Genomic DNA, 18,082 nt, shown 5'->3' on the forward strand with positions numbered 1-18,082 from the left:
GCAATCCCACGCCCAAATTCAGGCCCTGCAAGGGGATATTATTGAAAAAAACTTTAGTTAATCTCTGCAGATATTGCTTTTGTTTAAGTCCTACAGAGACCAAAAAGCTCCATCACAGATGTGCAAGGTGAAGTAGAAAAGGTGTCATTATGGTTGTGGTTGAAAAGAGATGATCAAGTATGGTTGGAGAGTTAGGTGAAAGTAGTTAACACCAACACGACACCTCCTGATAGAGGGGCCCCGCCGTACCAGTGCTATGAGTCGAGGGTAAGGGGCCAAAATTGGCTGGTACGGTATCCTCCTGATGTTGCTAGTCGGATCCAGGAATGGAGCGGTTAGCTATGAAGCATCTCCTGTAGGTGTTTGTGATCCCTACAATTGAACATACTAAAGACGAGGAATGCAGAATCGCTCCAAATTACTGCCAATTATTCACGTCAAACTGTACTAAAAATGAGAATTCAACATCGTGCCGAATTAGAACCGGCTAACCAGAATACATCATTCTTAGAATTACAATCGGATCTTTAGAAGATATTAGAATGTCCTTTAGAAATTTAAAACATGCACCGTTGAGCTGCGTCGATTTAAAACACGCAAACCCTTGATCTGATTCAGCGAGCTAGACAGAGTTTCTTCAACTGCTTTTAACATAAAATGAAAAATCCAGTCAAAGACTTCAAGTTCAAACTTTAAAAAAAAAGAAAAAAAAAGCTCTGTTGTCTTTAAATCTAGAACGATCACGTTTAAACCACATGAAGATGGGGCAATACTGGCTGCTAAACTACCGGATACCCATCAACGTGTTTGCTGCACTGAGCTCTACGTAAAAATCTGGGGAGCTCATAGAAGCAGCAGCCTTTATTTGGTCACATGCACACTCGAGCACAGTGAAATTCTGCATTTAAAAAACTGCATTTAGCCCATCTGAAGCAGTTACTATATGCATGCGCGCGCACACATGCGCACGCAGTCAGAGCAGTGGGCAGCTATGCTACACTGCCTGGAGAGCAGTTGGGGGGTTAGGCACCTTGCTCAAGGGCACTTCAGCCCAAGGCCGTCCCATGTTAACCTAACCACGTCTTTGAATTGTGGGAGAGGACAGAGTGCAGTTGATTTTTTTTTTTTTAAAATAGGTGAAGCAGCATAATTATCATAAATCCACAAAACCATAACACCAATATATGCAGACACATTCAGAAAGAAAGAAGTTCCAGTAGCAGAGGAATGAATAATTTAGTGTATATTAAGTTGTGGAAAGTTTTGAATGAGTATAATAATAAAAATGCTGGAGCTTTGTTTCTGTTATCAAAGGAACACAGTCCTGTGCAAAATGTCACTATGGAACCAGAGTGTAGAAATGAAACTACAGTTCAAGAGAGTTCAACACAAACACTGAACTTTACAACAGCTGAACGTATGTGAAATGGAAGTAAATCGACTAAGGCATGAAAAACTATTTTGGATAAAATTGTTACTGTCCGTTACATGCTGATCAACCCGTGTGACTCAGCTGTGCCTTTGAATCAAGAATTAATGAAAAGGGAACTGAACATTAACCGTTTATTGAAATTATTATTACAAGGGTGACCATAGTTACTATATGACTACAGCTACAACTGGAATGTGCGGATTCTGTCAGTGTTTGTAATTATTGTACCATCCACTATTAGATAAAATTAAAAAAATTCTTACAATATTTTTTGAAAGTCGAGAGCAAGATATGTTATTTTACGAATAATAACACTTCAGATATTGTTTTAACAATAATAAGCATCACTGTATAAATGATAGTGTAGATAGCTGTATAAATAGATGTCGTTGGGGTTGATGAGACATGGAGGGGTGGGGATACCATCTAGCCCACAGTTTAGGTCAAAGCCCTTTGAGAGTAAATGCATTCTGTTCCCAAAAGCTGATGTTGGGAAAAAGTCTTTACACAAAGAAGGTTTTCTTGCTTCTGTAGTTTTTTTTTTTTTTAAACTGTTCTTCCGTGTCAGGAATTTTCAGGAAAAAGAATGTATATTCCAACATGTAACTAATGCTAGGCCACAAATCTGCACCGTCACTCCAGTCATTTCGAGGAATTTTGTACGGCTCATAACGGCTAATAAACTCTAATTCGGGGTATATCTATCCTGCGCTTCTTTCTGACTAAGATTGTCCAAGTAATCCGGTAGCAGAGCTTTTTTAGCTGTAGTTTTCTCTGGACAACAGCAACAGACATCTCCACGTGGCTTCAGTACGTGAACTGCCAATCAGCAGGTCCCGTATGTGTTTACGATTTTTTGTCACGATTTACAACCAACTGGAGACACCCTTTGTCAGCTGTCAACCAATCACAGGTTCCCATGCCACAATGGTGGTATGTTGATAAATATTTAGAAAATAAAAAATATCATTACAAAATATATGAAACCATCAAAAGCAATAAAAAAATCATAGTATATAATACACTGGTTAGAGGTAAGTAACATTATTCAGTGATATCGTTTATTATTAACTTCAATCATGATATAAAAGTTCCAAGTTTGACACCTGCCTGCTTCAACTGTGCTGCTGGCACACGATGTCCTTAACCCTTGTTGCCCTTAGCCAATTGATATAATTACATCATTACCTGGACCCCTCTGAGCTGAGCTTTTCCAGTACACTTGAACATGCGCATACTTCGGCGAATTATAACCAAAAACAAGAAAATTTGGATGGTTTCCTCAAATTTTTTTTTATTTTTATACATTATCGCGTTGATAAATAAAACCTTTAATGCATTTCCCATGAAACAAGACGAGCTACTTTAAACTGGTTCCCTGCTCTCTTAGCACAGAATGAGCATACAGTCAATGTCTCTGACGCTTGGTTAGATTAATTTTATACAGGAACCAGTCCAGGAAAACAAGACTTTCAATAGACACAGGTGAACTTTGTTTTGAAGAGGAGGAGTCAGAGGTAACGACGGAGGATTCACTTTGCAGAATAATAATAATAATAATAATCTCATTATCTCTAGCCGCTTTATCCTTCTACAGGGTCGCAGGCAAGCTGGAGTCTATCCCAGCTGACTACGGGCGAAAGGCAGGGTACACCCTGGACAAGTCGCCAGGTCATCACAGGGCTGACACATAATAATAATAATAATAATAATAATAATAATAATATGATACTGCCGGACTGACAGTTCAGACCTGCATCACGGAGTGGTTGCCAGCATTAACTTTCGTCGTCCAATCACCATTAAAGTTTTACTTGTCCTTGCACATACTTTAATCGTCTCGGACGATCAGCCATACAGTTTTTCGAGCAATGAAGGGGAGCGCTATAAGGATATGTAAGGAATGGGGCTAAAGTTGAGAAAATAAGAGGAGATAATGAAAGGAAAAAAGTCAGGAGATACTTTTCTTGGGGTAAACTTTATCGGATAAGCCAAATACACATGATGTGAGTGGTAAGATAGCAGCCATGGCTTCACTCGTCTCTGCAACGGGGAATGGGACATGTATAAACTCTCCAGATTTTTACATAGAGATTAGTGTATTGCTGTTTGTAGCGAGACGTGACAGCAAAATTAATTTTATTAAAATGCTTCGTATACCATTAGGAATTCATTTTACACAAACATACATACATACATACATACATATTGCAGTGTTTCCCACAGACCAGGTAACAATTTGTGGTGCTCCACTGTGCTGATGAAGGAATCGTGCGCGATGGTGTCGTGGCGGTCGGTGGAGTCGGTCATTGGGGTGTATGCAAAGTAGTGTTGCACCGATACCGATACCAGTATCGGGCGGGGCCCCGATCTGGCACTAAAATGGTGGTATCGGTATTGGCGAGTAGCAAGAAATAGGGCGCCGATACCATTTACTGATGCTAGTATGACACTTGAACGCAGCCTTCTCTCTCCCGACACTCACTACACTCTGTGTTGTGTGATCACACGTGATCACTGTGCATGCCTGCCAAGCACGCCAAGCAGCTATTGCTATTGACCTGCTCCAGACCAATGAGAGTGGGCCAATAGCCGGTCTTAACCAATACAGGGGCAGCTTTTTCATGCGGAGGAAAAACAAACCACGAGAAGAAAATGTCGGTGGTCTGGATATATTTCAGCATAGAAACTCCGGCGAGTACAATGGCTACATGCAAGATTTGCGGCCTGAAAGTTTCGAGAGGTGGAGTTAAATCGGCCAGTTTCAATACCTCAAACCTGATAAAACACTTGAAGACGAAACATGTGAACGAACACAGAGTTTGAGGTTGCAGCAACTGCTAGCAAGAGAAAGGGGGATGGACCGCAGCAACAAATCCTGGTCAGTTCACTTCGTAGGAAGGAGCAGTGGGACGAGAAGAGTGAAGCAGCAAGACAGATGTCCGAAAAAAATCACGGAAATGACTGTTCTTTGTAACCTGCCCCTTGCCTTTGTTGAAAGCGTGGGATTCCGGCTTTTTATGGCTCACGCAGTACCTAAGTATAAGGTCCCGAGTCGCAAATACATCACGGAGACGACTATCCCTGCACTAAAAAATAAAGTAACGGAGCATGTTTTAAGAAAGCTGGAGAAGGCAGTGGCCATAAGCTTTTCAACTGACATCTGGAGCAGCCAAGTCTCCCCACTTTCCCTGCTTAGCTTGACAGCCCACTGGGCGGACTCGGAAACATTCATTCTGGAAAGCGTAGTACTTCATGCGAATGAATTCAAGGGATCACACACCGGCGAAGCCATTGCAGGAGCAATAGAGAGCATGCTGCTCAACTGGAGCATCCCGAAGTCAAAGGTAACGCAAGTCTACTTGTCTAGACTTTGCTATTTTCTCTTGATGTTTTCACTTGTCTTTTAAAAGAAATGAAAGAAATGCCGCAGTAATTTGAGACCTGTTTCAAAAGAGCCGTAGAAGTTGTGTGTGTGTGTGTGTGTGTGTGTGTGTGTGTGTGTGTGTGTGTGTGTGAGAGAGAGAGACTCAGACTCATGCGCTGCTTGCATTTGTGCGTTGCTATGACAGTGGAGTTGAGTGATGTTGCTGCTGGTGCACAGAGAGAGGGAGGCTGATACAGAGACAGGATGCTGTGGTCAATTATTATTATAATTAAATTATTATTAATAATAATATTCTTCTTCTTATTATTACTATTATTATTGAAGGTCCATGCCATTCTTCGGGACAATGCAAACAATATGAAGAAGGCGATGAGGGACCTGGGAGTCTCCAGCCTGGGATGTTTCTCGCACTTGATTCAACTCGTGGTGCACGATGGACTGCTGTCCCAGCGAAGTGTGTGCGATGCGCTGGCCAGTGGGAGAAAAATAATTGGGCACTTTAAACATTCCCCATTGGCCACATCAAGACTTGAAACTGTCCAGACGGGACTGGGAATGCCAGTCAAACGTCTGATCCAAGATGTTCCCACCCGCTGGAATAGCACCTTTTATATGACCGCGAGCCTGCTGGAGCAAAAGAGTGCCATCTCACTCTATGCTGCTGACCACCAGCTCCCAGCAACACTGACAGCAAGTGACTGGACCTTGCTGGAGAAAATTAACACTCTTCTGGCTCCATTTGAAGAGATCACAAAACAGATCAGCTTGGCCACCTCCACCGCCTCAGAGGTAATCCCCTCAGTCGTTGTCCTGAAGCGTCTGTTGGCCAAACAGACCACAGAGGACAGCGGGATAAAAACAATGAAGGCGACACTTCTAGCAGCTATGGACACAAGATTCCAGACCGTTGAGGAGGAGCCCTTGTACTCTGTTGCAACCATATTAGACCCACGTTACAAAGACAGGTATGTTTAATTGTGTGCTGTATAGTGTAAAGTTTCAACATCTTGTGTTAGTGTGTAATTAAATGCAGGGCTAAACAACATTATATATGAGCTAACAGCTATATTATGCTATTCTGTTTACTATGTTACTGCAGATACTTCACAAGTGCAGAGAGCAGCAAGCTTGCAAGAAGTGCACTGACCCAAGAGGTAGAGAAAAATGAGGAGTCATCACTGCAGACAACCACCACTGAGGCAGCAGACCCAGCCAGCAAGACCCCACGGATGACAGCAGAGCCCAACACAAGTAGCTGCTTTAAGGGGCTGTATGAGGAAGTCCTGCAAGAGCATGATGCTGAACAAGGTGGGGCCAGCAGCACAGCTACACAGGTACAGATAAAGACATATCTGGCTGAGAAAACAATCCACCGCACAGAGAGCCCATTCGAGTACTGGGGAAAGAATAAAGAACAGCTCCCCTCCCTGGCTACTACAGCTGCAAAGTTTCTCTCCGCTCCCTCCACCAGCGTAGATAGTGAGAGGCTTTTCAGCACAGCTTCTAACATACTTGATGAGAAGAGGAATAGGCTGTCAGGAGATCATGTAGAAACACTAATCTTCCTCAAGAAAAATCTGCCAATGTACCTGAGCTTGAACCCCAAAGACCTGAATCCTCAAGAGGACTGAGTAAACACTACTAGGTGTTATGTGACAGATCTGTCACTAATGTGAACTTAATTTTTTTTTCCATTGCTTGTTTTAGTTTGTGCAGTGTGGATTATGCAGTTGGAACTTATGAGGATACTAACATTTAAAATAGTCCTTTATTTATTTTACCAAATTCTGGCTGCACTTAGAGTAGTGCACATCAGCCTAGACCTAGTTTACAGGAAGAAATCATTTCTTATGTCAATTCTGATTAATCTGATTTGTTCTTACCTCAGATACTCCTTAATGCTGCTATCTCTCAAATATACCTCATATGTATATTATTTCTTACTTTAATATAATTTTACTTTCTTACTGCTGCACTAGTATTCAGGCATGCAAACTGGTCAGGGGTGAAAAAGGTGAGAAGGATGCACGGGGACACGGCACGCGCGCAAAAGTACATTTCGTAGTCTACGTTACAAAAATACGTATTACAGACATGTATATATACTGAATTTAATCACAGTTTGATGACAAATAGTATGTACACACTACAAAAGGGCACAGACTGCCATTTACAAACTCATACAGAAACTTAATCTCATGCCTTTATTGTTCACGAAGAACACACATTCTCAGATGAGGTCTATACCGTTTCTGGACAGTTTTATACTGTATATGCAAAAGAACAGACACTAAAAAACAACAATAACAACACTGCTTCAAGTTCAGCATGATTTAAACCATTTACACCAGTGTCACATTTTATAGTTTTTTTTCCTCACGCTTTGTAAAGGCTCACCAGTGAGCATAACATGAACTTGTCATGCCTACAACAGCTGAATGCGGCGATTTCCATGTTGCTCAGCAAAACGCTTCACAAATTTATCAAGATCTAATGCTTTTGTGCGCTTTGATTCAATGCTGAGTACAGCCAAACTTGATAGTCTCTTTTCTGTCATAGTCAACCGCAAATAAGTCTTTATGAGCCTGAGAGATGAAAAACTTCGTTCACAGGATGCACTGCTCACAGGCAAGACAACCGCTATTTTACACAACCTGAACAACTAAAAAAAAACAAACATCATCTTGGTATGGGTCCAAAAACAGTGAACTCCATGAGAGTGGTAGGACTCCCCTGTTCCCCCTTTTTTCTGTCTAGTACTCTCCTCGTCTGATGTAACTCATGTTTAAGATCCTCAATATTTGAATCATAAGCTTCAGCCAATAGCAATGTTTTCCTTGACAGACGGTGAATCAATATTAACTTTTGTGGCCGACTTTACACAAAACTAATGTCAGACCTAGCGAACATTAGGCCAAAAAAAAAAAAAAAAAAAAGTGTGTTTCAGGTAACATGAAATACTAAAATAAGGTCGGTAGGTAGGAAAAATTTTTTTCTTAATTTGTTTTATTTTGTTCGAAAAAATTAACACAAGTAAACATCTTACAAAATAGTATTTTGGCACAGAATCCTTTATACCACACATCATAATAAAATAAGTGTTTTAAATCTTTAAACGAATAAAAAAAATATCGCAAGAGTTCGAGTTATGATCTGCGGAAGCGTATTGCTGCCACACTCAAAAAAAAATTGGCTTAGACTCAAGTAATTACGTGAAAAGATATTGTTAACAGAGTTATCACGTTTTTACAATATATTTATCATGTAATAACATATCACGTAATTTCATGATATTTTCATGTGATAATGTGAAAACACCTTATCAAGAAATAACGTGAAAATATGGTTTAACGTCCTAGGCTAGGCTACTTCCATTAAAAGCAGACGGCCTCGCCTCGCCTACTGTAGAACTTGGGTCGAGCAAAAACACGGAGCAAAAACATGGCTGAATCCTGAATGACTCCTATTTGTATAAATAGGGGACTACATAGGCGGCAAAATGTAGTGTTTTTCCCTGCCATGGAAGTGCACTTGTATACTGAAGAGGAAGCAATTTGCATTACAGCCAGGAGGGCTGATAGAAGTGGCAAAACATTTTACTTTTTATCGTTTCTTTCACAACTTGAATGCGTTGAAACAAAAAATTATGACAAACTAACGCTGCTTACACTAAAATATCGAGGGAAATTTGTAATAAAAACTTTACGGTCGGCAATTTCGACGCTGAAATTCTCGATCGGTCGGGTTACCGGAAACACTTTTTTTTTTGCCTTACATGTATAGTTAGCTAAATAACCTTCTCCAACCTGATTTTTATCCTCTCAAAATCAGCATCGCAACTATACTAGCACTGTTCATTCATTATAATTTCATTTTTTGATAGATAGTTAATCAGCTTTTACCCCTTTCCTCCCGTGTCTCCTTTCCTCGCGACTCCTGCCTCCCTTGCTTCGCGCCTCTCAATTTTCCAAAACAACCAATCTCTGGCGTTATCTCGTGCTGCATTCGCCGCAGTCGGACATTGGAAATTCGCGCACGTAAATGTCAAATTGGCCGTAATTTTTCTTTGAATTCGTCGCTGCCAACTGGGGTAGCAGCAGGGGTGGCAAGGCTTTCTTTTAGAGTGGCATATGCCACCCCGGTAGATCCGCCCATGGTTATTCACCCCCGAGCGCGCTGGAAACTGTTCCATTGGTATTCAGATTCAGTCGCGAGATGAGGTTGCCAGATCTCTCTATAAAAAGGTGACTTTGCGGTCTGAATCTGTGGAATATTCGTAAGCGAGGACTGGCAACCAGCAGTGGGTTGTGCACCAGCTGATCAGAACTCCAATGGAAAAGAAGCGTGTTAGTAACTGTTTATCTTGATTGGCTGTAACCTTGTAAGTGAAATGTTTGGCAACAATAGCGTTGTAGCCTGCCTACCCCCCCCAAAAAAAAACTCTTCGGATCTACACGATTCACACAAGTGACCTATTTTGGGACCAAAACGGCGAATTTCGCCGAAAGGTGAGGAGTTTGCATGTGTGAGTATTATACATGTTATAATTTCATGAAAGTTGCACTATTTTGGCCTTTGAGAGCCAAAACTCAGGGTTTAAAAGAGTTTATTCAATTATTAATGTAATTTTACTTTCTCACTATTTTGGCCTGTGAGAGCTAAAAGTTTATTGAACTATTGTCAGTCATCCATACCAGGTAGGCAATAAAAAGTTCTACTGGATTCACTTTGTATTAGTCTTTTTCCTGTTTCACAAAGGTAAGCAGCAGCCTGACAAAGCCATGATAGCAATGATTTTACATCCAAGTATGCAGCTCTTCATACATACATATATATATATATATATATATATATATATATATATATATCTATAACACACAGACACACACATTTCAAACGGAGTGGTATCGGTATGGTATCGGCCGGTACTGCACAGCCAGGTATCGGTATCGGGGCCAAAAAAATGGTATCGGTGCAACACTAATGCAAAGTGTTTACAGCGGGCGGTGTTCAAACACACAGTATTTTTCTTCAGAGTCACCTGCTGGGACCATTTTAAAGCTACAAGAAGCAGATTATTCAGTTCAATCTAAATTCTTTTAAGTTCTCTTAAAGAAGTCAGCTAAAACAAATTTTTACCAGAACCCTGCCTGGTTTCATTCCTCGACCCAACTTTACATTACAGGGCAGGCCATTAGTTTGCTGGGCTTGATGTTGGTGGAAAACCTGTCTTTTAAATTTATGAAAATTACTCGCCAAAATTGAAGTTAAAGTTTAGTTTTTACTAGAGATGCACCAATTGCAATTTTTTGGGCCGATTCCGATTTTCCATGGAGTGTGACCTGCCGATACCGATTTTGGCCGATTCCGATTTCATTTTTCAAACCACTTCACAGCACACACAGACTATTTTCTTTTTATCTTTTCTTTAATAGAACATTCTGCCAGATTTTCAGTAATAAATTTTCAACACCTCAAGGGTTGAAAACAAACAAAAAAAGACATTGTTCTTTGTAAAAGCTTTCTTCATGTTTGGTATTAACATATTAATTCCTGAAATAGGAAATTCACACAAACATTTTTTTCTTTTCCCATCCAAGATCTGGCACAAAAACAACTTCCCCCTCATATATTATTTGCCGACTGCTATGGAACACACTTTCATAAGCCTATTTACATCTGAAAACTTATGCCTTAAAGAACAACCCATTTCTTCATTCAGTATCAAAATACAAAAATAATTTCCAGTCATACTTATACCATAGCCATTCTATCATCTTTGTCAAATGTGTATTTGTAGAGTAATTTCCAATGGAATCAAGTGCAACCAAGGCTGTAAAACAAACAAAAAGACATTTTTTTCTTTCTCTCTTTGTACAAATCTAACTAGATGTTTGGTAATAAGCTAACGTATTAATTCCTGTAATGGGAAATTCACACAACCACAGACATTTTCTTCTTTTCACATCCAATATCTGGCACAAAAAAAAAAATCACTATATTTGGATATCCAAATATAGTGAATTTTTTTTTAACGGCGCGCGCGCCAGAGCTCGTGAGGCGCGCAGGACTGACACCGTTCTGCACAAGCTTAACACAATCGCACTAGAAAGCATGTTCAAGCTGCCAGTGTAGCTGCAGTCTTTTTAGTTGCAAATTACGAGTATTTCCACTTTCATCTCTATGTGATACACAAGTTTTGATCGGCAGAAAATCAGCATATTTTAATTTTGACCGGCCGGTCGCCGGTCATGGCCGATCACGTGAAAATCGGCCGATTCCGATCGGCAGCTGGTCAATCGGTGCATCTCTTGTTTTTACCTTAGTTTTTTGCCTTTTTGGCAATCTTTCAATCATTCTTTAGTTGACATTCAAGGAATAAATTGCAAAAAACAAGCTGGAGGTTAATACTAAAATGAAATAAATAGTATAATGTAACAACAAAATAATAAAATATCATAATTAGATGTAAGAAACCACTTAAGGTAACACCAAGGCAGCTAACAATAATGAAAAAGCATTACCCTAATTGGTGCAAAGCCTGCACGCCCTATCAGAACATTTAATTCTGCGTGGCTTCCTGAAAAATACTCCAGTGCCCTATCGTAAGGGAAGTCATTGCTGAAGCGGGATAAACGGGATAATGCAATAAGACCGGTTCCTCGCATCAAGCTGCTACTGTATGCATCAAAATTGGTTTATAGCCTGACTCAGGGATGTCCGTTTCATGTAAGCTAAGAAGGCTATGATAAAGCTCATCACGAGCACGACGTAGGCTACCTTTTAAAATAAGGGGTCGGAAGGCGAATTGGGAAGGCTGTAATATTTTTAATTAGCCTAACAGGCCTACTTGCAGCCTGGGTATATGCGCACCGGCAGGCCTGTGTACACGCCTCTCACTCTCTGTGTGTGGGGGTGTGCGCACACGTGAACAAGAAGAAAGAGCACTATGAATGAACAGAACGATACGCAACGGAATTTTTTTTTTTACAAAATCGCGAGTCTGATTGTGTGGCGATAGGAATCCATTGTGTGGCGCTGCGCCACACAATGGTCTATGTATGGGAAACCCTGTATTGACAGGCTTCAAAATTCACTGGAACAAACGTAATGATACAATGCTGTAAATTCACAAGCACTCTGTTTCTTCATGTTTATTTACCCCTTTGATATATCCCACAATCCACTGCACAGTTGGGAACTTCTGGTGGCCAGGCCCAGGCTGCTGATAACGGTACAAAAACCAATACTGAGATATAGAATCAGTTTCAATGTTCAAATATTATTACAGGTTTACAACAGTCTCACAGATTTTTTCCAAGATTAATACTGCCCAAAATGATTGCAAATTTAAGTCAAGTTTATTTGTATAGCGCTTTTAACAATAAACATTGTCGCAAAGCAGATTTACAGAATTTAAACGACTTAAAATATGAGCTGGACAAACTGATCAGGCGGGCCGGCTCTGTGGTCGGCATGAAGCTGGACTCTCTGGTGACGGTGGCAGAGAAGAGGTCTATAGACAAACTATAGATAGTTTTCACTAACGTCACGGCATCCCGGGGAACGCCCCCCCAGCCGCCATCTTGCGGGGCTAACAAAACGGACCATCGCCACTACCGGCTACGTTATCTCGGACGAATTTATTAAGTTTTATAGTCAGTTTTCTAAAATAAAGATCAATGTCGGCAAAATCAAGCAAACGGAAGTATATGGATACAGTGGACGACATCTCACGACAACGGTATGCAGCCAAACTGGCCTTGATTGGGGGAATTGACCCCTACGAAGTGGACAAAGAAGCATTTTCAAGTGACTATGCAGGGCTGCCATCCATATCGTACCCTGATATTGTGAACCATTTCGTGAATAGTAAAAGTGCCTACACACTTGACAACCTCAAAGCATACAAGTCGCTGGAGTCATACAATTATTTTGTCTGTGGCTGGGTCCGCGAAGTCCGCCATATAAAAACCAGTGAGAGCTGTGTTCTAATAACAGCCAAGGTATGTAAACATTGGAATTTTAGAGCTCTCAACACTGCATGTGTGTGTGTGTATAATATCGAGTTGATTTAAGACAAATTTTACATCCATTAGTGGTATTACAGTTCCATGTCAGTATAAACTTTGTAATATAATTAACTGGTATGTAGGCTTGTTACATTTTGTTTGTTATGATAAATGACAATTTATAGGCCAGTAATAATCATACGTTTGCAGCCTTGTACCAAATGTTTTTATAAATACAGTACACTAAGAGGTTCCAGTTAGGCATTCTCTAGAGATTGTTTACACGATGTTTTGGTTTCCAAAAACAAACTTAAACACAACTGATTGTTTATTTAAACAACTTACCACTTATAAAATGATCAGAGCAGACTTTGCTGTGTTTGGAAGGCTGAAAATCCTTGCGGTTGATTCTCGCAAGCCATAGATTTCTCCTTTGTATGCTGAGTTTCTTTGCTCGCCTTCGTGCTCCCGTACAGTGGGAATTCCATAAAAGCTAAGCTTGACATCCCCACCTGACCTTTTACGACAGCCATGCACCACTGCTAGCTTTAAATAGTAATAATGTAACTATAAATGTAAATAATATATAAATAAATGTAACTCGCGCGTTACAATGTGTGCTCAGTGACCCGTACGGTAAGCTCGCCCCCCAAGATGGCCGCCACCAGGGAATCCCCGACTCTGTGACGTCATGTGAAAACTATCTATTGAACATCATGGACGATGCCAGTCACCCTCTGCACACCGTCATCAGCAACCAGAGGAGCCTGTTCAGTGACAGAATGCTCCTTCCCAAGTGCAGGACGAACAGACTCAAAAACTCCTTTGTCCCTCACGCCATCAGACTGTACAACTCCTCTCTGGGGGGGAGGAGGGGTAACAGGAGGACAGAGGACGGGAAGGAGCAGTAGCCCAGCCTGACAAAAAGCAATAACGGACAATGTGCAATATAATGTGCAATATAAAGTGCAATAGCTCTCCTGCCACCGCTCCCCCCCCTCTCTCCACCTTTTTCCCCCTTCCTCTCTTCCCCATATCTTATTCTTTTTATATTTGTATATGTAAATACTTTATTTTAATTTATCTGGAAGTTCTCTCTATTTATTTTCTCTGTTTATCTGTAATAATGCTGCTGGAATCTTAATTTCCCTGAGGGAACCTGCCCAAAGGGATCAATAAAGTTTTATCTAATCTAATTTTATCCCTAATCTATCTCCAATGAGCAAGCCTGTGGCGACGGTAGCAAGGAAAAACTCCCTCAAACGACATGAAGAAACCTCGAAAGGAACCAGACTCAAAAGGGAACCCATCCTCATTTGGGCAACAACAGATAACATGACTATAACATTAACAGTCCTAACAAAGCCAGCTTTGTTGATGCTATAAACCCCCCACCGACGGAAACCCGAGCGCAAAACCGTTCACGACAACCACGGTCCCAAAGTCAGCAAGTCAACTGCAGTCCCCAGCCACAAAAGCACCACTGCAAGAGTCCAGAGCGTCCTCCAGGCGCGACCCCCAACTGTCCACATGCGGCCGCCTTCCACAGGAGCAATGCAATGAGACTCCAGCCAGACACAGGGCACCAATATATAATCTGTAAGACTATGTAAATAACCTCACTAAAGAATTTGTCATCAATGTAAATGTACACTATCAATGTTATTGGCCAGAATTATAGTGCTGAGTTAGCCTGGGAAATCCCATGCTGCTTTGCACAATCGTTCCGATCTGAAAAGACAGCATGGAAACTATGGTCTAAAGGCTCGCCTGAGTTAGGGAGCCAATCAGAGAGTGGGGAGGGGTGGAAAGACGGTGACGCGTACTACTCGACAAACGGAAGCTTGTAGTTTATTTGGGACTGTTTACGGATCACATTTAACATGGCGGCGAGCGATACGAACCAAACTAACCAAATCAGCTTCTCTCATATTTGTCTTGCACAAACGGCAGTAATCGTTCAGTGCCACTGTTTTCCTATTTTTGTTTTGCCTTCTCTTTCCTTCTCTTCTTCGCCACTCTAACTACGTCACCAGGTACAACTGCCATGATTGGCCATGGGCTACGTATACGCCAAATGATAGACATTCGCAACGTCCAATAAACGGCCGTTGACAATCGTAAACCACACCTCCCCTACGAGAAATTCAATAGGCGGATTCCAGACCATATTTCACTTGTGATATGGTCTGGTGTTAACCAGACTCGTGCTGAGTAGCTGGAACATGTAAACAATGCAGAAAGTGAAAGGACTGTATGGACGATAATATAAGGATGACTGATTAAAAGCTTCTGTGCTGACAAAAAATACCATAGAGCCAATAACTAGACAAATAAAAGCAGTCTAATAACATCACATTTCAGGCTGCATCTGACACTTCAACATCAAAACTGATGACAAACATTGTCTGAGCATACTTCCCTGGGCATCTTCGTAAACCTTGTTGCATCATGAAGTCACAGAATACAGATTCACAGAAAGTAAAAAATACAATGCAAAGCAATGATCTTTTATTCACAGTTACGCGATATTTTTCATGAAATATCAATGGTAAATTAATAAACAGATACAACTAAGATATTTTAATTAGGAACTTTGGCAGTTCAAACATTTGTTTTAGACTTCTTAATTTTTTTTTTTATCTGTGATGCATCATCCGTAGCCAATCTATAATATACTGAAACATCTGTGACCAAGCTGTAAATTATTCATGTCTGAGATGCACCCGTATTAAAATCCATAACCACTCTTTATTTTGTATCCTTTTTTATTATATTTCCATAGTTTGTGATCTATCTGTAATTTTATCATCTGCCTGAGTACGTGCACGGGTTGTACAGCTAAGCTGTACAGTATGACCCGGAATAATGTGCTACTACTTGGAAAAAACTTCCATAACTATTCCTAGTTGCATGCATTTATTTAACCAAGTCTAATAACATCACATTTCAGGCTGCATCTGACACTTCATCAAAACTGATGACAAACTGTAAATGTGCAATCATTTCCAGCAGTATTAATCCTGAAAAAAAAAATCTAAGACTATGTAAATAACCTCACTAAAGAACCTATTAACATTTAAATGAATTTAAATATTAATACAGTAACCTGTAATAATATTTGAACATCGAAATTGATTGCATAGCCCAATATTGGTTTTTCTACCGTTATTAGCAGCCTGGGCCTGGCCACCGGAAGTTCCCAACCGCACAGTGGATTATGGGATATGTGAAAGGGGCGAATAGTGAATTAGCGCCATTTTGAGAAACCATCGTAGTTAGCACACGAGCTGTAACAGCAAACACACAGAGCGCACAGTGACTCGCGCTGGTCTTTCTGTGGAGGCAAAGCTTCATTAAACCGCACCGGGCGCCATCTGCAGCCGGTTTCACTAAAGTAGTTTAGACTGGTCTATGGGTTAAGATTGGTCTTAAGTTTCTTTATAGATCAGTCTAATGCAAGTAAGACAGTTTCACAAAAGTTAAGACTAATTTTTTAAGTCTAATTTTAAGCTTAAAAAGTAAGACACCCTCCCCCCAGTCTAATATGGGTCTAAGGGCTATATCACCATGGTAATAACTGAAATAGTGTGTGAATCAGTGTGTGTGTATGTGTTGTTGTTGTTGTTGTTGTTATTATTATTATAGTGTTGTTATTGTGTTCTTGTTATTGTGTTCTTATTATTACTATTGTTATTATTATTATTACTATTGTTACTATTATTACTGGACATACTTTCTTAAATGAATAAAACTGAATTAAAAAAAAAACCAGTCAAGCCATAAGTGCCATCAATGTCAATAACTACAAGAAAGCTTGAAATGTTAAGGCAGTGAAGTGCAAGTATGTAATACACAAATTTAGGCTATTATAATCTAACTATAAAGTATCCAATAAAGAACAGTGTAATGCCAGCTTATTCATTTTATTACTTATAAATATATATAAATAATATAAATATATCAATTCATTTATGCATATAATTACATCACCGCTCATCACTTATCTCTCTCTCTCATACACTCACACACACACTACTACATCACTCTAAGCGCGAGTCTCTTCAATTTAAGTTGCAGTCGCTCCAAAAGGAAAGACTGCAACTTAAATTGAAGAGACTCGCGCAGATGGAGGAGTGATGTAGATAATAACGGTGACTCGCCTCCGTAGATCTCTATCACCATTTCGGTGGTGACTTTTAGTTTCTTCGCTTTCCCTCCTCCTGTTGGGGGTTCCGTTTTCCGCTTGTATATTTCCTTTTTTGCCTCTGGCACCATATTTTTAAACCTCTTCTGCACAGCTGACACGTCTCGTACCGCAGCGGGGTTAACGCTGTTCACCGCATCGGTGATTTTTTTTCCACACCTCATGTTTCTTTTTGTTGGTACACTCCTCATTGAATTTCCCCAACAAAACCCCTTTGTAGGAATTAAATTCTTCAAGAATGGCTAAATTCTCTGAGTGCGTGAACGGCACTGACCGGTTGCTGTCCGCCATTTTTTTTTTTGTTTGTTTTGAAAAGAGTCTTGAATTACCAACAATCCTTTGCGGCATAGTACGACTTAAGATGCTTTGTGCAACAGTTTTTGTTAGACATCTATGCGTCCGACTATACCCTCTGTCTAAGTTATAGTCATAGTCTATCTTAGTGAAACCGGCTCCTGGTTTTCAGCGCCGTGTTCATGCTGCACTCAGCCGCAACAGCAGCTTCGCATTCAAACCAATAACGTTGACCGAATGACACGCGCTTTTGGTTTGCTAGTACAATAATCACTTAAAAAATAAACTCACCTTCATGTGTCTTAGCGATTTTCGCCATGTTTCTGTCGATGTGTGTACACGAATCAGTCCTGAAAGGCCTTCAACTGCTTCTACGTCATACGAACACGCATGCGCAGTAAAAACGTGGGCGTAAACAACAGCTCCATCACAAATCGCCTGTAGTTCACCTTATTCACTTCCCTTCCCTGTGCATTTGACTTGTACATGAAAGAGACGACCTTTGAAATTCAGACAATAATCTCATCTCATCTCATTATCTCTAGCCGCTTTAACCTTCTACAGGGTCGCAGGCAAGCTGGAGCCTATCCCAGCTGACTACGGGCGAAAGGCGGGGTACACCCTGGACAAGTCGCCAGGTCATCACAGGGCTGACACATAGACACAGACAACCATTCACACTCACACCTACGGTCAATTTAGAGTCACCAGTTAACCTAACCTGCATATCTTTGGACTGTGGGGGAAAC

The 18,082-nt window shown here is 40.6% G+C and overlaps 1 protein-coding gene across 5 annotated transcripts in view; it reads right to left on the reverse strand.

Moving 5' to 3' along the window:
* The window catches only part of LOC132891755 (splicing factor 3B subunit 1-like), a 63,015-nt gene extending 45,299 nt beyond the window's left edge, over nt 1-17,716 (reverse strand). For 4 of the 5 annotated variants that reach the window (XM_060929662.1, XM_060929670.1, XM_060929669.1 and 1 more), the window contains exon 1: nt 16,996-17,325. In XM_060929662.1, the coding sequence (XP_060785645.1) occupies nt 16,996-17,230 (235 nt within the window). In that variant the 5' untranslated portion in view covers nt 17,231-17,325. Of the gene's footprint in view, nt 1-16,995; nt 17,326-17,624 lie in introns of those variants that run through there. The other variant, XM_060929663.1, reaches the window with a different exon arrangement.
* Nucleotides 17,717-18,082: the final 366 nt, after the last annotated feature.

Source organism: Neoarius graeffei, chromosome 9, assembly GCF_027579695.1.
Source record: "Neoarius graeffei isolate fNeoGra1 chromosome 9, fNeoGra1.pri, whole genome shotgun sequence".
Taxonomy (NCBI): domain Eukaryota; kingdom Metazoa; phylum Chordata; class Actinopteri; order Siluriformes; family Ariidae; genus Neoarius; species Neoarius graeffei.